The sequence below is a fragment of the Muntiacus reevesi genome, chromosome 2 (assembly GCF_963930625.1).
Source record: "Muntiacus reevesi chromosome 2, mMunRee1.1, whole genome shotgun sequence".
In the NCBI taxonomy this organism is placed as follows: domain Eukaryota; kingdom Metazoa; phylum Chordata; class Mammalia; order Artiodactyla; family Cervidae; genus Muntiacus; species Muntiacus reevesi.
The window spans coordinates 38,387,251-38,413,476 of NC_089250.1; the positions used below are offsets into that span (position 1 = coordinate 38,387,251).

A 26,226-nucleotide genomic window follows, 5' to 3' on the forward strand; every position below is an offset into this window, starting at 1 on the left:
CAGCTGCTTGGTAGGAAGCTGGAGGTGATAAAAGGGAAGTGAATGTGACAGACACTCATGCCACTGCATTCCGGAAAGGCTAAGCAAGGCAGCTGGTTGTCATCAGGAGCCTGAGCCAGAAGAGGTGTCAGAAGTCCAATGATGTATTTAATGCTTCGGGAAACTGAAGTCCAGAGAGATTAAACAGTCCTCACCCCCACCCCGCCGCATAAATCCACAGCTGTCAAGTCTCTTAGAATGAATAGAAGTGAAAAACATAATTCTCAAACAAATACATAGTGAACGTGCATCATGGATTGGTTTAACTCATTAAGGAGAAAATCAGCAGGTTATTGAAGCCAGTCATAGATGGCAGAGGCTAGTAATTAAAGAATGGGCAAAAGACGTTTATCTTGAACCAGCTTTACCATCTAGCATCAGCCAGCTCTGTGACTCTAACTTTGCAAGATTAGATACGGACTTGATGTTACTGATATGCAACCACTTTTTGACCTTCAATACTGCAGTTTTATATAGCGCAGACTAACACAAAACTGGCTCAAGATGGACAGAGCAATAAAGCCAAAGCCTTTGGGGGATATCAATTCTGCCAAACAAACATCATTTATGATGTATCACTCTCCCACAAGTTCTGCATCTGACTTTACAGAGTCCGAGCCTTCTGTAAAAGAAGAGAGTTGGGGACTTCCCTGGCCCTGCCGTGGTTAGAATTCAGAGCTTTGACTGCTGGGGGCCTGGGTTCAATCCCTGGTTGGGGAACTAAGATCCTGAAAGCCTCACGATGTGGCCAAAAAAAAAGAGTCAAACAAAATGAGATCCCAGGTGACCCTTAGACAGGCTTGTTAGACAGTGCCCAGCTTTGACTTTGGAGGGAATTTTTTTGTATAGTTTTGTTAGGAACAGTTTTTGTGACTGAGCCGATGAGTGGGTGGACAAGGTTGATTGTAGTGGTGAACTTAGCCACACTGGTTCCTGGGCAGAGAAGCCTGCTTGATGTGCAGGAATATGTTCTGAGCAGGCTTCCAGCCTCCAGCTTGGTGGAACACCCTCTTGAGTCCTGTCACCCCTGGAGGGAGTGTCAGGTGGAGCCCAGGAGGCTGGAAGGCCGGCTGGTCATCTGCCCACCACTGTTTTCTAAGTTCCAGGATGCTGGTCCCACGCACCCTGTTTGTTGTTATCAGAACAACAAAACGAGCTGCTGACAGTCAACCAACACAACCTCAGGCCCTTCCACTTGATCTGCATGAAGATGTAGATAGTGCATTTCAATTCTAAGACATACTGTTCCAAAGTTACCATCTCTGAAGTTATTTGGATCCTAAAATCAATGGACATGAATTTGAGCAAACTCTGGGAGATAGTGGGACAGAGGAACCTGGTATGCCACAGTCCATGGGGTCACAAAGAGCTGGACATGACTTAGCGACCGAACAACAACAATGATCAATGATATGTTATAATTATTACTGGCAGCCTTTTTTTTTTTTTTTTTGGTGGTATACAAAGTCTTTTAAGGATAGTATCTTAAATTCGATGGAGCAGATTGTACATCTTTCCTGTTGCTGACCTAGAGTCTGATGTTTTTAAAGTACTCTGTACACGTTTCTTTTTTCTTTTCTTATTTTTCCTCAGATTGACTGAGGTATAATTGACATGCAGCCCCGTACAGCATACTGATTTGACTTGCGTGCATCATGAAATGATGCCCACCATAAGTTTAGTGAACATCCATCATTTCATATAGCGGGTTGGCCAGAAAGTTCATTTGTGCCTTGAAAACCCGAATGAACCTTTTGGACAACCCAGTAGTTACAAAATTGATGGAAATGAAAAAAGATTTTCTTTCTTTGTAATGACACCTCTTAGGATTTACTCTCTTAACCATCTTCATATATATCATACAACATTAATTGTATTAATCCTGTTGTGCATTACATTCCTAGTACTTCTTTATCTTATAACTACAAGTTTGTACATTTTGACAATTTCCTTCCTCCAATTTCCCCTCCCCTGCACCCTCACTTCCCACCTCTGATAACCTCAAATCTGATCTCTTATTCTGTGAGTTTATTTTTGAAGTATAATTGGTCTGTTCAGTTCAGTCGCATCTGACTCTCTGTGACCCCATGGACTGCAGCACCCCAGGCCTCCCTGTCCGTCCATCAACTCCCGGAGTTTACTCAAACTCATGTCATTGAGTTGGTGATGCCATCCAACCATCTCATCCTATGTCATCCCTTTCTCCTCCTGCCTTCAATCTTTCCCAGCATCAGGGTCTTTTCAAATGAGTCAGTTCTTTGCATCAGGTGGCCAAATAATGGAGTTTCAGCTTAAGCATCAGTCCTAAAAATGAATATTCAGGACTGATTTCCTTTAGGATGGACTGGTTGGATCTCCATGCAGTCCAAGGGATGCTCAAGAGTCTTCTCCAACACCATAGTTCAAAAGCGTCAATTCTTCTGGGCTCAGATTTCTTTATAGTCCAACTCTCACATTCATACATGACTACTGGAAAAACAATTGGTCTGTAAGGCTGAGTTAATTTCTGGTACACAATATAGTGACTTAAAATTTCTCTGCGTTACAAAATGATCACCACTGTAACCATTTCTTAAAAATCTTTTTAAAACATGCAACACTAAAACTTCAGACACAGATGCTAAAACCAGGGCTGTAGAAACATTAGTGCCGAGCCTTAGAAAGAGCTTTGCTCTTCATGGTGCTTGTCGGTTATCTTGTTATTTCACCTTAAAACTCAAAGCCACAAGCAGTGATAGAGAGGTATCTATAACTTCTGAACTCATTGAAGAATCTAATGCAACACTGACCTCAGACCACTGACAGAGTAAATCAGGACCTCAGCAGAATGACTATTTTAAGGCACAGCACACTGGCTGCTTCCATATTTTATATATTAAACTATAGACACTCTGTGTATCATTAAAAAAATTTTTTTTTCTGGGACTTCCCTGGTGGTGCAGTGGGTAAGAATCCACCTGTCAGTGCAGGGGACATGGGTTTGATCCCTGATCCAGGAAGATTCCACATTCTGTAGAGCAGCTAAGCCCGTGTACCACAACCACTGAAACCTGTGTGCCTGGGGCCTGTCCTCCTCAAAGAGAGAAGCCACTGCAATGAGAAGCCCGGGCACCACAATTAGAGAGTAGCCCCTACTTGCCACAACTAGAGAAAGTCCACATCCAGCAATGAAGACCTGGGCACAGCCAAATATAAATAAATAAAAATAAATAAATATATGAGAAAAAATTTTCCCCTTAAATAAATAAATTAATTAATTAAAAAATAATTTTTCCCCAAAGATGCACTAAGTATAAAGTTATATTAGTGCTTGTTGTGGAGGATCATTTTGAGTATAATTAAACTAACAGCTCTGGGCTGGGCCTCTTCAAGTTGTACTGAGCCTTTGGCATGCTTGATGGCAGAGGCCTCCCTGCTCTCCACAACCTCCCCATATTTGGAGGTGAGTGTCCAGCAGGGTAGAGCCAATGTGGAGATCTCTTACCCTTGGATAGAAGCAGCTTACAGTTTAGTCATTAGAGGTTGTTCAGTTGCTAAGTCGAGTCTGACTGTTTTCAAACCCACGGACTGCAGCATGTCAGGCTTCCCTGTCCTTCACTGTCTCCTGGAGTTTGCTCAAACTCATGTTCATTGAGTCGATGATATCCACCCATCTTATCCTCTATCACCCCCTTCTCCTCCTGCCCTCAATCTTTCCCAGGATCAGGGTCTTTTCCAATGAGTCAGTTCTTTGCATTATTATTTTTTTTAATATGTATTTATTTATGTTGGCTGCACTGGGTCTTCATTGCTGCTCGAGGGCTATCTCTAGCTGCGGTGCTCGTGGGCTTCTCATTGCAGTGGCTTCTCTTGTTGCAGAGCACAGGCTCTAGGTGTGCAGACTCAGTAGTTGTGGCGCACCGGCTTAGCTGCTCCTCCGCATGTGGGATCCTTCTGGAATGGATCAGGGATCGAACCCATGCCCCCTGCATTGGCAAACGGATTCTTAACCACTGGATCGCCAGGGGAGTCTGGGGCCGTGGTTTCAAACCGATGGCTTCTGCTCAGTGAGCACTGAACAGTGGTTCGGAGCTCTGAATTCTGCATGTACAGCCCCCGTGGTGTGATCGCTGGTGAACAGCTGAAAACTCTGGAGCTATGCCTTCGCAGCAGCTGCCACAGTGTCAGCCACTTCCCTGTGGTGTCCAGCTGAGGTCAGGCTAGAGCCCCACCCACCCCGTGTCCTGATTTATCCCTGGTCTAGACGGAAATGGACAGGGAAGTTACCAAGAGGAAGGCAGGAAAGGGAAGTGCCCTGAACTGTCCTGAGCTCGGAGGTCTCCACAGAGCACAAGGACACCATTCCTGCTCTGCAGAATTTGCATCCAGGTGGGGGCCATTGGCGAGAGCCTCTGGCTTCACCATCAACCTCAAGTGGTGAATGAGGGGAGGGAGGCAACAGGGGAGGTTGGGGGCGCCTTGGGTCAGTGTCTCCAGAAACAAGCCCAGGGCTAAAATTTTTCATGAAAGTGGCTTATCAGAAAGTGCTCCCAAGAGAAGCCCATAGCGGAGTGGGGCAGAGAAGGTGAGCAAGGGTCCAAGTTCAAGGGAAGTCCCTTGAGGGTAACTCTGGCTCTGTCTTCAAGGACCAAAGATGAGGGAGCTGGAGCATTTACAGTCAGCGCCCATCAGTCAGTGGTCCAGAACTGACTCTGAGGGTCCTTCTGGGTTTCTGTGCGCAAGCCCAAGCGGTTTCTATCCTCTGACAGAGGACCTGGGGCTGGCCGTGGAGGGCCAGGTTCCCTTCCCCCGACGGCCTTGGGGAAGCACCCAGCATGTCTGGCAGAAGCACTAGTGTCAGCAAGACCACTGTGCAACCTGATGTTTGCAGGGCTTTTCAGATACTAGGAAGGTCCAACAAGAGGCTAAAAGTCCAGAAGCCTGGTCCCTGGATGAGTCCTGCAGCGGGTACCATCACACCTAAGGTGCACCAAGTATTGATGAGGGCTTTGCCTTTCAAACATTTCTACCCATTCTAAGTTGTTGTTCAGTTGCTCAGTCATGTCCAACTCTTTGCTACCCCGTGGACTGCAGCACACCACCTTTCCTGTCCATCACCAACTCCTGGAGCTTGCTCAAACTCATGTCTATGGAGTCAGTGATGCCATCCAACCATCTCATCCTCTGTCGTCCCCTTCTCCTCCTGTCCTCAATCTTTCACAGCATCAGGGTCTTTTCTAATGAATCAGCTCTTCGCATCAGGTGGCTAAAGTGTTGGAGCTTTAGCATCAGTCTGTCCAATGAATATTCAGGGTTGATTTCCTTTATGACTGACTGGTTTGATCTCCTTGTAGTCCAAGGGACCCATTCAAAGTGTCTCCATGCTTCTCAGGCCCCCAACGAGCCCTGTGGAATTCAAGTGCTTGGGGGAAATAGCACATGGAGGTCTCCCTCTCCCTTGTGGGCATTGCAGCAGGACCTGCGTCCCCAGCATATACAATCAGCCATCACATCCAGCATCCTTAATCCCACCTGGAGCTTCTGGTGGCACACCTTAAACCACACTTCTCACCTTGCTGTCCTCTGAGGAATGTGGTATCAATTGAAAGCCCTCTCTCCACACCCACCTCCCCGCCGCTCCCACCCCCTACACTCCAGCAAACAATAAAGGGGCCTGTCTATTGTGGACATGGCCTGCAACACCACCTTGGACCTTTAAACGGACCTGAGAAACAGCCCTCAGTGCCTAATCAGTTCATGGATGAGAAAATGCAAAGGGGTCAAATGATTTCCTCAGGGAATGCACTGCTTGAATCAACAGAGCCAATGCAATTTGAAGCTGGGCCTTTGGCCAAAATTCTGCTTTTAAATAATTCAATTATTTGCTCCTGTTTGTTTCTTCTAAATACTGCTATTTACTACTTATTGCTAAAAGCAGAAAATTACTCATGGCAAACCATTGACTTAACACAGAACATGGGGAGGGGTGGGTTGCTTATTCAGTTTTCCTCTACGTGTGTTGGAAGTGGGCTATATTTTTTTAACTCCAAAGGAGAAAGTGGAATAAGAAGGTAGTGGGTGTTGTTTTTTTGGTAACTAGGAAGGCTCTGATTGGCTTCCCTGGTGGCTCAGATGGTAAAGAATCTGCCTGCAATGAAGCAGACCCGAGTTCTATCCCTGGGTCAGGAAGATCCCCTGGAGAGTGGAATGGCAACCCTCTCAAGTATTCTTGCCTGGAGAAGTCCATGGGTAGAGGAGCCCTTGCCTGGAGAAGTCCATGGGAAGAGGAGCCTGGCAGGCTACAGTCCATGGGGTCTCAAAGAGTTGGACACAACTGAGGGACTAACACTTTCACTTTCTTTCAAAGTTCTGATTGTGGCTAAAGGGCTGTTTTGGATCAGTAGGGACTGTGGCATAAATACTGTGGTGTCTGTGACTCTCCATATGGAATGAAAAACCCAGTGCAGAGTTCACATGTCCTGAGCCACTCCCAGCCTTTGGGCAAATTGGGGAAAGGCAGCCTTCTGGGCACATTCCTTGGCCTGCAGAAGGTACCCCGGGGCAGAGTTTAGGCCAGGAGAGCGGGTAGTGTAGAACTAGCCCTGGTCTTACCACAGTCATCCCTCACCTCCTTGTCCCAACTTCACATCACACTCAGGATTAAATCCAGACGGATGACAGGCCTACAAAGAAACAAATACACCATACATAAAGAGGCAAAATGACATGTGTCTTAGAGAAAACCAAGGAGACTTTCTTACTTCCAGATAAGGAGTGTCTTCCTAGATAACGGAGAGTCAGCAAGAGCCTTAAGTAGCTTTTGATTCTATCAACATTCAAAGTTTAAGGAAATTTGGGACTTCCCAGATGGTTAAGACTCCTTGCTCCCAAAGCAGGGGGCCTGGGTTCCACCCCTGGTCAGGAAACTAGACCCTGCATGTCAGAACTAGGAAATTGCCTGTTACAATGAAGAGCAACTAAGACCTAGCGCAGGCAAAATAAATAAGATTTTTTTTTTTTTTAATTTAAGGAAATTTAAAAGGCAGAGAAACAGGAGGAGGGGAAATCTTCAGTATTTGAGACAGGGGATTCATATCCACAACTTAAGAAAAATCAACAAACCCCTAAACAGGCAACAAATAAATGAACAGACAATCCCTCTGGGAAGAAATACAAATATGAAAGGAAGAAAAACTTGCCACCCCAAAATATCTCTTTGGCCTGCAGATTATTTGAAGCTGGAGACAATAGCTCAAAGACTCAGGAAGAACCTTTGACCTTCCCCTTAAACTGCCTAAAAAAACGCAGATAGAGGACCTGTACCAGGAAGGGAGCCATCGCCTAGAAGCCTCTAACTCACATGAGGCAGTGGACAGGAAGTCATGGCCCATTGTCTCTGCAGAGCCCAGCAAACCTTTGTTTCCCAAACAGCTGCTGGTCCATCTCCTAAGAACTGCCTTCCTCCCCTTTGAAGCCCAAAACCACTGTCCCAGCACTCTCTTTTGTCTTTAGCTGAAGGTGGTATTTAAAGGTTTTGGCCATTTTGGTTCTTTTGGCTCTCCCCTATGTGTACATGTTATTACACTTTGATTGACTTTCTGCTGTTAACCTGTTGCATCCTAACTTAATTTATTTTAGTTATTTTGGCCCTGTCGCACAGCATGTGGGATCTTAGTTCCCCACAGAGATGGAGCCCTCGCCCCTTCCAGTGGGCTCAGAGTGTTAACCACTGGACATCCAAGGACATTCCCACCATTTTTTTTTTTTTAATTTTTAATTCTTGGACCAGCCAGAAGAGTGTAGAAGGGCAAAGAAAAATTTCTTTCTTCCCGACAAAAATAATCTTTGCAAAGCACTAAAATGATTAAAAACCATTTATCAGATTAGCCAAAGCTTAAAAAATTGATACTTCCCTGGTGGCTCAGATGGTAAAGAATCCACCTGCATTGCAGGAGACCCGAGTTCAATCCCTGGGTTGGGGAGATTCCCCTGAAAGAGGGCATGGCAACCCACTCCAGTATTCTTGCCTGGAGAATCCCATGGACAGAGAAGACTGGCGAGCTACATAGTCCATGGGATCGCAAAGAGACAGGACTGAACGACTAACACACAGTAAATGCTGACAAGTGAGGTGGATGTTTTCAGAGAAGGTGGAGGCACTGCAGCTGGACACAGACCGCTGGAGAGCCACATGGTACCTCCTCATAACCTCCTATGTGCCCACAACTGGGCATTTTCTCTTGAGTTATCACACAGTACACAAGGCTGCTCATCACAGTCATGATTGTGACAGCAACATATTAGAAACGACCTAAGCATCTATCAAAATAGAATGGATACACGGAGTATTCCTAGGTATATACCTGCATGGTTTATCCCTATGGTGGAAAACCATTCCCACTTGAAATGAATTAACCAAGGGTGGGACTTTCCTAGTGGTCCAGTGGTTAAGACTCTGGACTTTGACTCAAATGCAGAGCAGGGAGGATTCAATCTGTGGTCAGGGAATTCACAGCCTACATGCTTTGTGGCACAGAAGAAAAAATTAAAAGTAAACAAAATAAAAAGAATTAACCAAGTATTCGTGTATCAACATTTTCTTAGGTGAAATGAGTATGGGCGAGCTAGGGGACAGTACATCAGTACAATTCCATTGTGTAGAAAAAGCACACAATGATAACATTCAAGATTGAAACATGCAAAACTGGGCTTCCCTGCCTCCCAATACAGGAGACGTAGGTTCGATCCCTGGTCTGGGTAGATCCCACATGCCACAGAGCAGCTAGGCCCATGCGTCACAACTACTGAGCCTGTGCTCTAGAGCCTGGGAGCTGCAATTCCTGCAGCCCGTGGGCCCTACAGCCCATGCTCTGCAACAAGAGAAATCACTGCAACAAGAAGCCTGTACATCCAGCTAGAGAGTAGCCCCTGCTTGCCACAGTTAGAGAAAAGCCCTCACAGTGACCTTCGTGCCCAGCATAGCCAAAAATTAATTAATTAAATTTTTAAAAAAAGAATGATACACACAAAACTGGTCATTGTGGTTCACTCTGAGTAGGTGGGGTTATAGGCAGTAGTCAAGGGAGATTAGTTTTAACTATGTGACTGAAAAAAATGCACAACCTAAAAGTTGAGAATTATGTTTATTCAGCGGACATACCAAGGACTTAAGCCCAGGACATGACCTCTCAGATAGCTCTGAGGGACTGTTCCAAAGAGGCAAAGGAGGAGCCAGGATACACAGCAGTTTTTACAACAAAGAACGAGTAGCTGGGACATCAAAATATTACTGTTAACTAAAGAAAAAGACATCTCTAGTTGATGAATTTAGCACTTTCCTATGAGAAAGAAGCAAGAGTCTGGGCTTACTGAAAGCATTTCTTGGTGTGCACCTTTCTATCTACCTTAGTATCCTGTTTTTCTCCACCCTGAATCCCCCCAGCATGCACAATTTGGGAGCTACAGTGGCTGAGGGCTTGATGGCCATGACATCTTTGTTTACTGACATGATGGGTAACACTCTTCATCCACTGCTTCAGTAATCTTTGGGGATTGCGATCTTAGTTCTCTGAGCAGGCATGGAATCCCCAACCCCTGCCCTGGAAGCACAGAGTCTTAAGCCCTGGGCCACCAGGAAAGTACAAATAACCCATGATTTCATGGAAATATATTCATGTATTATGTCTGTAATTATAATTAAAATTTCACAAACATCAATGCAAACACTCTTGGGAGAGGGCTTCCCTGGTAGCTCAGATGGTAAAGAAAGTGAAGTGAAGACACTCAGTCGTGTCCAACTCTTTGCAACCCCATGGACTATAGCCTATCAGGCTCCTCGGTCCATGGGATTTTCCAGGCCAGAGTACTGGAGTGGGGTGCCATTTCCTGCTCCAGGATGGTAATGAATCTGCCTGCAGATGCAGGAGACTCAGGTTCAATCCCTGGGTTGGGAAGATCCCCTGGAGAAGGAAATAGCAACCCACTCCAATATTCTTGCCTGGAGAATCCCCAGGACAGATGAGCCTAGGGAACTACAGTCCACAGGGTGGCTAAGAGTCAGACATGACTGAGCAACTAACACATAAAAACAAAACAGAAAAAGGGCCGGATTCCAAGATGGTCCAGTGTCACTCCCCAGACTCCTCTGCAAGTGAAGGCAAGCACTCTTCATTACCTCTTTGTTTCCATGGTGATGGTTCCTGGGGGCAGAAATCTTCTGAGAGTTTGTAAGAAGCCAATTATTTTCCAGATTGCTTTAGGAAAACTGCAGCATGGGATGTGCCTGGTAGACCTGGGAGGCTCCACCAGCTCAGGGGAAACAGACAGGAGATGCAGTTGTGAGGGTCAGTGGTTGTTTGTGACCTGGAGGTGGGTCTAAGCTCACAGAGCTGATAAGATTGTCTAGGTGCATCATATCCCAAGGTCAACTCGATGCACTTGGGGAATAGAAATTCTGACTCCTGGCTGGGAGTCAGGCACTTGACTTGTCCCACACCTTAGGATTCAAGTCTTCATCTGTCAGTGACACATCTTTTCAAGAACTGCTGATAACATTCCTGAGTTAGTCCTGGAATTCCTATATCAGAACTTGCTCTATAAGCGCTTTCTTTTTTACTTGACCTTCAAGAGAATCTCTCTCCTCTTATCTAGCTCTAAAATAAAGAAAGCAAGATTGAGGCCCTCCTCTTCCCCTCCCTCCAGCCTGCCCTGCAAGCAGGGGTGTCAGACAACTTCTCTCCTAGTCCATCAGTTCATTGGGAAAAATTGTTATTTAGTGGGCAGATCTCGAGCTTAGAGACTTTTGGGCAGACAGGTAGAAGGAGGGTTGGAGTCAGGAACACTAGTCTTTTGTAAGTCCATCCACTGGGGATGAAATGGCCTCTTTGCAGGCAGGGAGGTGTATGAATCTGTTTTAAGTATCAGCTTTATCAGCTCTCTGCTTCCTAGCGGGTCACCATTCATATAAAGAGAGGACTGAACTAGGAAGAAAATGTGAGAGCATTTAGGGGCAGGCTCCAAGATGTTTTGATCTCGTCATCCTATGTACTCATCCATAGCATCCTGATGCTTCAGTAAACAATGATGTCACAGTCATCAGCAATTCCAGACCTCCAGGGCACTCAGGAAGGAGGAAAAATACCTGAGATCTAACAGTCATCAGATTGCAACCACTCCCTTCAGTGAGCCCAAGGGAGCTCAGTTTAGTTCAGTCGCTCAGTTGTGTGCGACTCTTTGCGACCCCATGGACTGCAGCATGCCAGGCCTCCCTGTCCATCACCAACTCCCAGAGTTTACTCAAATTCATGTCCATCACGTCAGTGATGCCCCAACCATCTGATCTTCTGTCATCCCCTTCTCCTCCCGCCTTCAATCTTTCCCACATCAGGGTCTTTTCCAGCCCTAGCATCAGGGGTTTAGGAATAAGTGGGTACGGAGGGATTCAGGACTCAGCTGACAGGGGTCAGGCTGGGATTGGAAGGTAGGTCTTTCTGAGCCCTCTTTCGACTTAAGAAAAATAGTCGCAACCTAAAAGTTGAGAGTTACGTTTTATTCCACGGAAATTTTTAGGACTTAAGCCTGGGAGGCAGCGTCTCAAGTAGCCTTGAGAGAATTGCTCTGGGGGAGGGGGGTGAGGGAGTCACCAGGTTATATAAAAGTTTTGCAACAAAGGGCAGGTAGTCTGAACATCAAAAGTATTTTTGTGAATTAAAGAGAACCAGATATCGCAAGGAATTTAGCACTTTTCTATATATGGGAAGATGCAGGAGTCTGAGCTCACTGAAATCATTACTTTCGTGTGCATCTCAACTATCTGGGGCCAGTGTCCTGGGTGTTTTTTTCCCATATCCTGAGCTCCAGCCAGTCCATCCTAAAGGAAATCAGTCCTGAATATTCATTGGAAGGACTGATGCTGAAGCTAAAACTCCAATACTTTGGCCACCTGATGTGAAGAACTGACTCACTGGAAAAGACCCTGATGCTGGGAAAGATTGAAGGCGGGAGGAGAAGGGGATGACAGAAGATCAGATGGTTGGGGCATCACTGACGTGATGGACATGAGTTTGAGTAAACTCTGGGAGTTGGTGATGGACAGGGAGGCCTGGCATGCTGCAGTCCATGGGGTCGCAAAGAGTGGCACACAACTGAGTGACTGAACTAAACTGAGCTCCCTTGGGCTCACTGAAGGGAGTGGTTACAATCTGATGGCTGTTAGATCTCAGGTATTTTTCCTCCTTCCTGAGTGCCCTGGAGGTCTGGAATTGCTGATGACTGTGACATCATTGTTTACTGAAACTTCAGTGTTTACAGGAAACACTTCATTTCTCTGTCAGGTAGGGGCTGCAAAGTGGGCTGCCTCACACCCTGTACCCTCTGCTCCTGGAAGTGTGGCCCCAGTGGGAACCCCAATCGAGGTTCCTGCGATAGGGACATGACCCACCCAGAATAATTCCAGATTGGTCCATATCAGTGTAGACTCCTGGGCCTGGCTGGAGCCGCACAAGTTCCACGTTGTCCAGGTGGAGCCCTGGGTGTGATCTCGGGAAAGAACCTGGGGCTTCCCGAATTCTCCTGCCCTTGGCCTGGCTGCAGGGTAGGGTGAAACTCATCCCAAGGAGCACTTCCTGAGCTTTGTTCTGGAGCCCAGGGTGGGGGCGCTGGCTTTCTGAGCAGAATGACGTAGAGAAGGGACGTAGAGACCCAGCCCCAGGCTTGTTCCCCCTGTGGCAGATGCAGAAGCAGCTGCAACCACACGTCTCCCTGTTCCGCACACCAGCCCTGAGGGGTATACAGAACACAGGCCATGCCCAGACTTTCTCTGGGCAGGCTCTCTGTGCCCTGACCGTGTTGCTGCTTGTGGGGTTTTCTGGAGAGAACATAGCTACTGTGTTTTGAACAAGAACTACTTTCTCACCAGCTCTGTGCCCTGAAACCTGAGACCCATCTCTGGTGCCAATTCACTGAGTAACAGCCGTGTGGCTGTGTTGTCACCCCCTCGGGCGCCCACACATGTCCAGGGCGGCCAAACAGGGTTGTGGAAAGCCACACTGGCTTCCAGCTTGGCACATGTGTAGGCAGCCCCTTCCCCCGGAGGAGTTCTAACAGAGACCCGTATGTGCTGGGGTCTCAGGTTGTGTACGTGGATTTGGAGAAACTCTGATGAAGCAGCTTACACTGAAATTGACTGCTGTTGACTTTAACACAGGAAAAGGCTAAAACTCGGTTCACACTGCTCCCCCTTCAGTGGCTGATAAGTTATCCCTGTTTGCCCTCAAAGAGTGAAATCTGGAAGAACGTGAGAGCATACGGGGTGAGGTCAAACATCTTCAGGATTAAAACCAATCAAACACACCTATATCTGGGAACAGTGTTGGGGAGCAGCTTACATCCCATCAGGGACCTCTGGGCTGACCTCAGGGAGCAGCAGACATTTTAGGATGACTCTTGCTTTTTGCTGGAGGCCTGGCTCAGGAACCCTAGCCTCTGGTCCATCCGTCAGGTAAATCTGTGCCATCCGATGGATGAGTTGGGGTCAAAAGGGGTGGAGAGGGGAGATGGAGGGGGTGAATACGCCCTCAATCCAGCCAGAGTGTCCCAGAGTCATCTAGCTAGGGCAACCTCTGTGGTCATCCACCTACATGTCTTGGGGTCCCGACCCTTCACTTCTGCTTTACAGAAAAGAGGTGTCACCTGTGGTTTGCCATCTGGGTGCTGCTGAGTGACAACCAGTTTGTATTGTGTGTTTGAGACAAAGAAAGCTAGCTGAAGGGGTCAGCTGCTTCTTTCAGGGAAAGCCATTCAGTTCATGATGGTGGCTGTGAAGGGGACTGAGGGCAGAAAGGATGAATGTGCTGGGGTGGGAATCTTCCCTTTAAGATTTGCCGGAGGTTGAGGTTGAGCCTCCCCAGGGCAGGCCTGCCTGCTCCCTCATCGGCCATGTGTGACCTTCCTGCCCTAGAAAGGGGAGGGGGGACCCCTGCACAGACACTCAGACACCCCCAGCCCACCCTACTCACTCCCACCTTTTTAGTCCTTCCTTTTTCCATTTTCCTATGTATTCACCCTCTTTCTTATATACCTAATAAGTTTGATGATGAAGTCAATTAAGCACAGAGAAAATCACATGATATTACATGCATCACTAGCTCCATCCAGTATCATCATTTTGCCATATTACTTTAAGAAATGAAGTGCTGCAGGTGGCTGAGATGCTCTACCTGTGCGTACCTCCACCCACCTGTGCGTACCTCCACCCACCTGTGCACACCTCTATCCACCTGTACACACCTCCATTCACTTCTCTTCCTGAGAACTAAGATGATTAACCCTATACTGCATCTTGGAGTCATCTGTTTTCATGTATGTATCTACAAACACGCAATAGTACAATTTTGCTTAGTTTTAAACTTCGTATACTCATCTCACATGCTAGTAAAGTAATGTTCAAAATTCTCCAAGCCAGGCTTCAGCAATACGTGAACTGAGAACTTCCAGATGTTCAAGCTGGTTTTAGAAAAGGCAGAGGAACCAGAGATCAAATGCCAACATCTGTTGGATCATAGAAAAACATCTATTTCTGCTTTATTGGCTATGCCAAAGCCTTTGACTATGTGGATCACAATAAACTGTGGAAAATTCTGAAAGAGATGGAAATACCAGACCACCTGACCTGCGTCTTGAGAAACCTATTTGCAGGTCAGGAAGCAACAGTTAGAACTGGACATAGAACAACAGACTGGTTCCAAATAGGAAAAGGAGTACATCAAGGCTGTGTATTGTCACCCTGCTTATTTAATTTACATGCAGAGTACATCATGAGAAATGCTGGACTGGAAGAAGCACAAGCTGGAATCAAGATTGCCGGGAGAAATATCAATAACCTCAGATATGCAGATGACACCACACTTATGGCAGAAAGTGAAGAGGAACTGAAAAGCCTCTTGATGAAAGTGAAAGAGGAGAGTGAAAAAGTTGGCTTAAAGCTCAACATTCGGGAAACTAAGATCATGACATCTGGTCCCATCACTTCATGGGAAATAGATGGAGAAACAGTGGAAGCAGTGTCAGACTTTATTTTTTGGGGCTCCAAAATCACTGCAGGTGGTGACTGCAGCCCTGAAATTAAAAGACGCTTACTCCTTGAAGGAAAGTTATGAGCAACCTAGACAGCATATTAAAGAGCAGAGACATTACTTTGCCAACAAAGGTCCGTCTAGTCAAGGCTGTGGTTTTTCCAGTGGTCATGTGTGGATGTGAGAGTTGGACTGTGAAGAAAGCTGAGCACCGAAAAATTGATGCTTTTGAACTGTGGTGTTGAAGAAGACTCTTGAGAGTCCCTTGGACTGCAAGGGGATCCAACCAGTCCATCCTAAAGGAGATCAGTCCTGAGTGTTCACTGGAAGGACTGATGCTGAAGCTGAATCTCCAGTACTTTGACCACCTCATGTGAAGAGTTGACTCATTTGAAAAGACCCTGATGCTGGGAGGGATTGGGGGCAGGAGGAGAAGGGGATGACAGAGGATGAGATGACTGGATGGCATCACTGACTCAATGGACATGAGTTTGAGTGAACTCCTGGAGTTGGTGATGGGCAGGGAGGCCTGACGTGCTGTGATTCATGGGATCGCAAAGAGTCGGACACGGCTGAAGAACTGAACTGAGCTGAACTGAAACTTCACATACTGAGTGTAATTTGTTTCCCTTTTTTTTTTTTTTTTGCTTTTATGAAAACTTGTTTGAGCTTTTCCCTGTGTGTTGATGTATATAATCTGGTTCTTTATCTTTCTTTTGTTTTTCTTTTTTTTTTTTTGGCTACGCCGGGCAGGTTTATGGGGATTTTATTTCCCTAATCCAGGATTGATCCCATGCCCTTTGCTGTGGAAATGCAGAGTCTTAACCACTAGACCACCAGGGAGGTCCTAGTTCATTCATTTTAATTTCTGTGGAGTTTTCTATACTTCCATGTATCCAATATCTCCAATTGGTGGATATTTAGGTGCTTATAATTCAGTTTTGTTACAAACAGCGGTGTGGCCAATATTCTCATCTCACCCAGGGGCGTGGGTTTCTCAAGCATGAAAGTCTGTGTCTCTATAAGGTACCACACTGCTTTCCAACATGCTCGCAAAACGTGCCTCCAGCAACATGTGAGCGGTCCTGTTTCCCCACATCCTCGAGGATTTGACATTGTCAGACTTGTAATGTTTGCCTCTGGAATGTATCTCAAAGGAAATCCCCTTATCTCCTCTTCTAAGGCCCCAGTGCTTCCAGAAACTCCACCTACAGCCTGCACCCCAGTCACACACAAAGAGGATGGTCTTGGCTGGCCTCCCGCCCCCTGACCTCTAAGTGCTGAGAGTGCACCCAGCTGTTTGCTGGGGCCCCTCTCCATGCCCCCCACCCCCCATAAGTGGTCTCTCCTCGTCACAGTGAACTATTCCAGTGACTTCCAAATGTTTAAGTTGTTCCACCCTTCGTATTAGAAGTCACTTAATACATTTAATTGATGACCAACAAGCAACTCAGTTAAAACTTAACCTGTGCAGTGTCCAGCTGGGCTTCTTCCTCAAATCTGATCCTTCCCCATTTCTTCCACAGTGAAAGGCACTATCATCTATCTAATTGCTCAAGCCAACAACTTAGGAGTGGCCTCAAGACTTCTCTCCCCCAACACCCACATTCAATCCATCTATCAGTTTCCGTGTCCAGTGATTCCTGGGTGTCCCCCCTTCTCTCTGATACCACTCTGGTTCACACCACCATCGTCTCTTGCCTGGACCATTGCCGTTGCCTCCTAACTAGTTTTGCTGCTTCTCCTTACAAACCCCGTGTAGCCAGCAGCCAAGGGGATCTTTTTAGAACATAAAACAAGTAAAATGGCCATTGCCCTAGTAAAGCCCTCCAATGGTTCTCAGTTGAAAACTCAAATCCAAGGGTACTGTAATCTAGAAGGTACACAAGGTCTGGTGGCAGACAGACCACAGCCTCCCACAAACTTCCCTCGCCTCTGGGACTCTATGTAGAGGGCTCCTCCCCTGATCTTTCCTTGGCTTCCATGTCATTCAGGGCTTCATCACTTCCTCAAAGACCTGTCCTGACCACCCACCATAGCTAGGGTGACCCTTTAGCTGCTGCCTACAGCATCACTCAATTCTCTTTTCGTTCTGTAACTTCTCAATGCTAAGTGCTGTCATGGAGTGCTTAGCATGAAGAGAGTAGCCATAACATTCTGAATGAATGAATAGATGAGGGTCAACATTTTGATACAGCCTATAGACTCAAAATGAAATTTCTTCCAGAGTCTGGGTGGGATAAAAGCTGCTTGAGGCAAGATGACAACATCTTTAAGCTAGAACAGCGATTCTCAAGCATTTTATCCCAGGGACCTCTTTACACTGTGAAAAATTACGAAGGGCTTGACGTGTGGGTTACGCCTACAGATATCTACTATATTAGGAAAAAAATAATTTAAATTTTTCTTTTAAAATATTAATTGGTTTCCTGTTGACATAAGTAACATTTATATGAAAACATCTGTTAATTTAGCCGCTAAGTTGTATCCAACTCTTTTGTGACCCTATGGACTGTAGTCTGCCAAGCTCCTCTGTCCATGGGACTTCTCAGGAAAGAATACTGGAGTGGGTTGCCATTTCCTTTTCCAAGGGGTCTTCCCAATTCAAAGACTGAACCTGTGTCTCCTGCAGTGCAGGTGGATTCTTTACCACTGAGCCACCTGGGAAGCCCCACATGAGAAAATAACTACATTTTTTAAAAAAATGAATGAGCAGTGACACTTTGAGTAGCTGTTCCACAGATCCTGGTTAGCATCATGAAGAGTCTTTGAATGAGTGGACGTGGGGAGGAAGGGGGGCTCAAGAATTCAGACCAAACTTCAGGGTCAGATGTAGCTTCTTCCCAAGCATGTAGGCAAGGCATGCAAGACCACACAAGCCTTCTCCAAGAAGAAGACACGTTTCCCCATCTCTTCCCCTGTGGCTCCCTGGCTGCCCGCTCACCCACTCCTGCCCCCACACAAACCTCTCTCTTCCCTTTCCCCGAACAAGTCATTGGAAGTTGATTTGCCAACTATCTTTGAAATAGACATCTTTCTGTAACCAGAATAAGGATGGTATAAAGTTTAACCCAGGGCATCCATTTTGACTGTTCACTTTGACAACATAAATATTGAAGCCTGGTTTCACCAAGATTTGTTTATTCCTCTTTGTATTCATGTTGAGAAAGCAAACTGGGTGTCATATTTTTTACTTTATTTATGTCATATTTTAGGGCGATACCGAAACCTAAGTTCTTCCTCTTTCTCAGAAGCTGCCCCCTCCCTGTTTCCCCCCTTCTCTGGGTGAAGGACATTCACAAAGCCAGGATTTAAAAAAAAAAGAAAAGAAAAGTGGTCATCTCTGTGCTCCTATTGAAGTGGCTGACGCTGCCCAGCTCTGGGCACGCCTCTTCCACTTCCTGACGTCACACTATTTTTGTCTTTGAATAGCTCATTGACACAATCGCCTCGGAGATCGGCGAACTGAAACAGGAGATGGTGCAGACAGATGTCAGCCTGGAAAATGGCCTGGGACCCACCGAAGCCCACAGGTGACCGAGGCGATTAGGCATCGGGGACGCGATGGGGGCAACGTGACCCTGGTAGCCGCGGGGATAGCTGTTCCGGTCGCCTGGCAGGTTTGGAAACTGGGGGTGTGGTGGCCACTCCAGAAGAATCTTCTGTAGGAGGTGGGAGTGGCCTAGGAACCAGTTGTCTGGGTTCACGTTCATCCCTCCAAAGGCACTTGAACTTTACACCTTCTCCATTCCTCTTGGCATCAGAACCCGGAAACCTAAAGTTCTGTCTGCCTCCTCCACCTTCTCACAGTGATGGAAACAGTAACGCAGTGGGAGCCTCCGTGTGCAAAACAGAATTCAGTGTAGCCCGTGTCTGTCTCCAGAAGGTTTAAAGGGAGCACTAAAGAGGATGGACTCGTTTTGCATTCTCAGGTCAGAAAAAACCCCAGCACCTTCCGTGGCCCTTAGTCTGAAATGTGACCCAGCGTATTGGAAACTGGATGTGGTTGTAAGTGATGAAGAAAGGCACTGGTTACCTGTGTTATGTTGTGTTCATAATGCACAAGGTCTAAGTAGGTAGTTAAGGACTGGCATTTTCTGCAGAATGAGGATACAGAGGTTGGGAGCGGGCAGTCTAGAGGAGAGTCCCCAAACCTCTTTCAGTTCTTGGAAGCTCTAGTTCTTTGCAAGGACAGGAGGGCATAGTCAGTAGAATATGCCATGGACACTTGGTGCCTCGGAGACCAGATTCATTAGCAGCTTCCTCTTTTTCTCAGGAAATGGAGTTGAGGCTGCCTGGTGCAGTGCGAGGGTGAGATTTTTGGAGTTGGTTTTGCTTGCAAGTCATGAGATGGGCAGGAGGAGTCCTGCAGAGGCAGGCAAACAAGGTGAATCTGGTTGTCTGGGCAAGTTTCATACCAGCCCGACTTGTTCCTGCTGTAGAGGGAAAACTGGCCGACCCAGGGAGGCACCCTGCCACCCTGCAGCTGAGAGTCTGTGCGTCCACACCCTGAGTCTCTGGAGGAATGTGTCCTCCCTTAGCTATGCAAATACTCTGTGCTATCTGTCTTCTCTCCTTTTGTACAAAAATGCTGGAGGTAGACCAGATGGTCCTCCACTTGTCATTCTGTGACTTCCCCTTGACTTTGGTATGAACAATTTTGAAGGGTTCATTTTTTCCCCATAAACTAGACAAATGCACAATGATTTTTTTGATCAGAGATTTTCTGCCCCATGTTCACTGTAGTTCCAGACTCCATGGAACTTTTAGCCAGGTTTTTTCTCTTCACCTTTAACATCTCCTTTAAGGTTTTTAAATTTAAGGATGACTATAAACATTCCACAAAAACTTTTTTTCTTTTTCATGTTAGTGTCAGTTATTCTTGAATGCTACACTGGTTGATACAGAGTTTATGAATTTTAAAGGCTTTTTAAAAATGGGGAACAGGAAAGTTGAGATTATTTTTTTTAATTTGTTTTTTAATTAAAGGATAATTGTTTTACAATGTTGTGTTGGTTTCTACCAAACATCAACATGACTCAGCCACAGGTTTACCCATGTCCCCTCCCACTTGAATAGCCATGGCACCTCCCTCCCCATCTCACCCCTCTAGGTTGTTACAGAGCCCTGTTTGAGTTCCCTGAGTCCTAAGGCAAATTCCCCTTGGCTATTATTTTACATATGGTAATGTCTGTTTCCAAGATTATCTTTAACAATGTATATGGTGTTTACTGCGTAAACAGTGTACAGTTTAGACCAACAGTGTACAGTTTAGACCAACAGTGTAGACCACTGTTGTGAGTACATTATAGCTGCCAGCTCATTGACTCTCCAAATGACCCTTGAAGGAAACTCTGTTGTGGCCCTAGTTCTGCTGATTTGGGACCCATGTGACATGGAAAAAAACCCACCTGAGAAGCCTCTGGATTCTGTGCTGGGATCTCTCACTGACTGTTTGGAGCATGGAACAGTGACTTAGTTTTAAGCCCTCCATTTTGCCCAGTGGAGAAGTCAGGAGAGGCAGATGATGGAGAGGTACTGCGAGGAGGGCTCTGAGCTGTTTGCAAATGAGGGCAGAGCAGAACTGTAGTTACAGGGAGACAGTGGGTCAGCCTGGCATAGAGCACCCTGAAGGGCAGATGACCGGGAAGCAGTGGGAGTAAGGGGAGCATAACCAGTCAAATGAGAGCCTTGTAGAGAGAAGACACACCCCAACCCCATCCAACCCTCATCCCCTACCCCCACCCCCAAACCTGGGCAGGGAACATTCTGGTGGCTGCAGGAAGGCATCCCAGTCACCTTCCTTTGTGACATCACTTATGGTGAGGGTGCCTGGGCACTGTGGGCTAGCCTCACCTGCCCCAGGCAGTCACCAGGAATGCGAGGTGAAATACCCGCTGACTCCCCAGGTTAGGATTCGGTTCTCTGCTTGCGGTGGCTCCTCTGTGGTTAATATTGAGATGAGCTGGAGGTCTTTAACCTTTTCGGGTGTCATAGAGCCCCTCCTTGGTTTAATACTTTAAATGCATAAAATAAAATATGTAGCGTGAACAATATGTAGAGGGAACAATTGAGATACGAGGATCAGGGTTGTTAATATGTGATTTCATAGCATAGGTGCGCCCTTACTGACATGTTAAAGGCCAGGTCAGGCTGTGGGTTGAGGAGCCTCTCTCATCTGGAAGCAGAGATGAATGGATGGTAAAAAATGGAGCTTGACCTCTGAGTGCAGGCAGGACTGCAGTGACGCTGAGGACGTCTGGGACTGCTGGTGGTGATAGGGACTCGGGCTGAGAGCACTACTGAGATGTGTTGCCTGCATTCAAACCGGGAGGAAGTTAATTTCAGAAGGAAGCAGGTTTCTGGAAGTAAAGATGACCCTTTTTTGTATCCATGGTCAGCTCCCACCTTCTGTCCTCTGCAGGGATACTTGTGGGCTTCGGGGACACCAGGCTCCCTGGTCTCCTCTCGCCTTGCCTGCCACTGGCTGCTTCCTCCTCGTCCCCCTGCCCACCTGATCCTGGGGTCCCCAGAGGCCTCTGCACTAACCCCTTTCCTTTCTGAATAGGAGCCTCAGTGTCCATATCAGTAAAATGGGGACAGTAATGGAGCTTTACCTCTGAGTTGTTAGGAAGACTGAGTTAATAGCTGTGAAGCACTTGGCCCAGTGTCAGCACGAGGTAAGCACAGTATCTTGTTCACAGAGACATCTCTAGAGCAACTTCCTGTGTGACCCCATCCAGCCTTGTGGCTTATGATCCAACCGTAGGTTAAATAGAATCTTTTTGGTTCCACTTCCTCTTACCTCTCTCCCTCTCATCCATCCATTGTTATGAGCATTCCCACCTCCAGAACATTCCCAGATTCCCAGCTTGTATCCATCCCTAGGCTGGTCCTCTGTTGGATCCACATGTTGCATCCAGCTGCCCACAGCCTCACCCTTGGCATTTCAAACTTACAAAGACCAGGACTGAGCCCTTGGTTTCCCTTCACAAACGCATCAACCCTGACACCTCTTGTCTCATAACTGCCTTCCCCTCTGTCTCCAAACCCTGGCAGCTCTGCCAGTAAGATAGATCCAGGGTGGGACCACTCCTTACCCCCACTGCAGTAGACCCTCCCTGCTGCTTCTGCTTTATTTTCACCGATTCACCACCTCTGAGCTGTTTGCTGTTTTTTGTTTTTTGTTTTTTTGTTTTTTTAATTTTTGGCACAGCTCCCGAGGCATGTGGGACTTTAGTTCCTGGACCAGGGATCAAATCCGTACTCCCTGCATTAGAAGGTGGAGTCTTAAACACTGGACTGCTAGGGAAGTCCCTCTGAACTGTTATCTAAGTCAGAGGGTAATCTGACTTTAGTTCATCTGAATCCAAGTCACGTCCCTCATGTTCAAAGTCCTTTAGTAGTTTTTCATTTAAAACCAAAATCTTCACCATGGCCTTCAGTCCTACGGGGATCCAACCCCCTCCCCGCCCCCCACATCTCTTCTGACAGTGTCACCTGCTCTATCTGTCTACTCCAGCCCCTGGGCTCCTGGCCAAGCAAGCTCCCACCTCCCAGACTTCATCCTACTGTTCCTTCTGCCTGGAATGCCCTTCCTGCAAGAAGCAGTCACCCATGGACTGTCCTTTCTTCTGTCCCCTCAACTGGCTGTTGTTATTTTTTTTTTAATATTAATTTATTTCTTTGGCTGCATTGGGTCTTCGTTGCAGCCATCTGTGGAATCTTCATTGCATCTTGCAGGAACCTTCATTTGAGGCTCATGGACTCTCTAGTTGTGGAGTGGGGGCTCTTAGTTCTCCAACCAGGGACTGAACCTGTGTCCCCTGTGTTGCAAGGCAGATGCTTAGCCCCTGGACCACCAGGGGAGTCTTTGGCTTTATTCAAATCTGTAGAACTTGTACAGACCAGAAATGGACTCACTGGCTTGCATGTGTCTTCTGCCCCTGGCACTAAAAAGTATGCTGTGTGAGAGCAGAGACTTTGTCTGTGCCCAGTGCTGTTTTTTTTCAACACACAGGATGGTGTCTGGCAGGTAGCATTCCTTGGTAAACATTCAGTGAATGGGAAAATGACAGTCGCCAGCCCCTTTGAGATTCTAAACATATTCAAGCATCAGAAGCCTCTTGGAGGAGCAAGATGTCAGGCTCATAAAGCAGTTAGGGGACCTCAGTTCAGTTCAGTTCAGTTGTGTCCAACTCTTCACGACCCCATGAACTGCAGCACGCCAGGTTTCCCTGTCCTTCACCAGCTCCCAGAGCTTGCTCAAACTCATGTCCATTGAGTCAGTGATGCCATCCAACCATCTCATCCTCTGTCATCCCCTTCTCCTCCTGCCTTCAATCTTTTCCGGCATCAGGGTCTTTTCAAATGAGTCAGCTCTTTGCATCAGGTGGCCAGAGTATTGGAATTTCAGCTTTAGCGTCCATCCTTCTAATGAATAGTCAGGACTGATTTCCTTTAGGATGGACTGGTTGGATCTCCTTGCAGTCCAAGGAACTCTCAAGAGTCTTCTCCAACACCACAGTTCAAAAGCATCAATTCTTCAGTGCTCAGCTTTCTTTATGGTCCAACTCTCATATTCATATATGACTACTGGAACAACGATAGCTTTGACTAGATGGACATTTGTTGGTGAAGTAATGTCTCTGCTTTTTAATTTGTTGTCTAGGTTGGTCATAGCTTTTCTTTCAAGGAGAGAGCATCTTTTAGTTTCTTGGCTGCAGTCACCATCTGCAGTGATTTTGGAGCCCAAGAAAATAAAGTCTGGTGCGTAAAGAAATAAAATGTTGAAGATGTGGGATAGGCCTTAAGCTTCCTCCAGAGCAGAGGGAAGGCCCCCCACTGTACTCCCTTCTGATCGCCATACCCCAGGGGTAAACACTTTCCTGGCTTCTGTTGCCATCAGTCAGGTTTGCCTGTTTTGGGACTTGGTGCAACTGGAATCATACAGTGTGTATTCCATTCTATGAATACAGCACAAGTTATATTCTCCTGTTAATGGATATTGGCATTGTTTCCAGTGTGGGGCTATTTTGAATAACACTACTGTGAACATTCTTGTGGTGTCTTTTGGGAGAATACATGTGACAAGCTTCAGTTAGGGACATAGGAATGAATTGATGGGTTGTAGGATGCTTATATAGTCAACATTAGTAAATGGTGCCCAACAGTTTTCCAAAGCCATGTCAATTTGCACTTACACCCACAGTGTGTGAGAGTTCTGAATGCTCTGTTCTTATGTACACTTGCTGTCATCTACTTTTTTTTTTTTTTTTAATAATTAGTTACTTATTTATTTGGCTGTGCTGGGTCTTAGTTGTGGCAAGCAGGATCTTTAGTTGTGGCATGCACACTCTTAGTTGCAGTGAGTATGTGAGTGCTATATTGCTTAGGTCGTATCCAACTCTTTGCGACCCTATGGGCAGGCTCCTCTGCCCATGGGATTCTCCAGGCAAAAATACTGGAGTGGGTTGCCATGCCCTTCTCCAGGGCATCTTCCCGACCCAGGGATCAAACCCGCATCTCTTATATCTCCTGCATTGGCAGGTGGTTCTTTACCACTGGTGCCACCTGAGAATCCCTAACTAAGAAACGTATGCACCCAAAATCTGGTAGAGCTATTTTGGTTATTTGGGGAACTTAAATTCTTCATTTAAATGCAGATACAGTTTCCGATACAGTTTCCCATAGTTAGTAAATACATGTCCTCAACATCGGTGACTTTAAACACAGAATTTAACGTCACTTCATATTATTTCTTTCCATCTTTTCCTCTTGAAATACCACATGCAGAGTGACTATTCTCCACTGAGTATAGCCACTTTTGGTCCTCCGAAGGCCTTGGAGTATCTTTACATGATGTCTTTTGGAACAAGTTCAAGTCATCATATGCAAAATCACTTTGTGTTTTGTCTCCTTACATAGTGTCTGTGTCATGTGCAGTGTTAGTCAGCAAAGCAATATTTTCCTTTATTGCTATATTTGGAAACCTGTCTGCCCCTCAGGATTTGGGGCTCATCGTTAGGTCCCACAACATCTGAGAGCTGGCCATGCCCAGAACCAACCACACCTGTCAGAAAAGTTGGTTTGCCTCCTAGGAAGCTCACAAGGATCACTTGCTACAGAATCTTAACTATATCTTGTAGCATTTTAGATTCTTTCTTTAAAAAAATGCTTACTGTTATCAAAGTTTATGTTCATCTTACACATGATCTATTTCTAAGAATTACTAACACTGTTGTTGTTTTAGTCACTAAGTTGTGTCTGACTCTTTGAGACCCCCATGGCCTGTAGCCCACCTGGCTCCTCTGTCCATGGGGTTTCCTAGATAAGAAAACTGGAATGGGTTGACATTTCCTTCTCCCAGGGATCTTCCAGACCCAGGGCCTGAACCCACATCTCCTGTATTGGCAGGTGTATTGTTTACCACTGAGCCACCCGGGAAACCCCACACCCATTTCCATTAATTCTGATTTGTCAGCCCTCACCTGTTCACCTTCTTTCTCGAAGACTATCTGATGCAAACAGGACAGAGGAGCTCTTTGACTTGGGTTGAAGACCCATTTGTCTGAAACACTCAAGTGACACCATAGACACAACTGCTCTTTCCTTCAGTGGAAGCAGGACGGTGGGGTGCTTTTGGGGGGACAGAAGCAGAAATCATTTTGCAGTAAGACAATGACCCATCACGCCCGTGAGGATATTCTGCCATGACTTGCCTGATCAGCTTTCTCCCAGTTCCTTAAGATGTTTCCTGATTTCCAACCACTATGCAAGTGTTTGGATTATGGTGTCAAGGAATTCTACATGGACTGACCAACTCTTTTCTCACACTGTTACCAAAGCGGCAACAATTAAGTTCAATTTACAGAAAATATGTTTTGAACGGGTGCTATTTGCTAACATACCTAGACAGGAGCCTAAAGTGTTACACAACCTAAGGAAGAAAGAATTGTCAACAAATATCATATAATGGGAAGAAGAGGTAATAGTGGACTGTGCCAGATATCCTGGGGACCTTAGCAAGGATGTGGGTAATTCCAGGTGGGAGGCAGTTTTAGCAAAGATGAGACTCAGCCTTAAAGAATGAGGTGAGCAGGTGTAAGGACAACCTCTAAATCAACAGTTCCCGAAA

The 26,226-nt window shown here is 46.3% G+C and overlaps 1 protein-coding gene across 13 annotated transcripts in view; it reads left to right on the forward strand.

Moving 5' to 3' along the window:
* RIN2 (Ras and Rab interactor 2) overlaps positions 1–26,226 on the forward strand; it is a 211,009-nt gene that overhangs the window by 128,123 nt on the left and 56,660 nt on the right. For 11 of the 13 annotated variants that reach the window (XM_065921313.1, XM_065921312.1, XM_065921321.1 and 8 more), the window contains one exon: positions 18,522–18,622. The exons of 1 other annotated variant lie outside the window; for it this stretch is intronic. In XM_065921313.1, coding sequence (XP_065777385.1) covers positions 18,522–18,622 — 101 coding nt within the window. Of the gene's footprint in view, positions 1–18,521; positions 18,623–18,899; positions 19,022–26,226 lie in introns of those variants that run through there. One more of the 13 variants, XM_065921318.1, reaches the window with a different exon arrangement.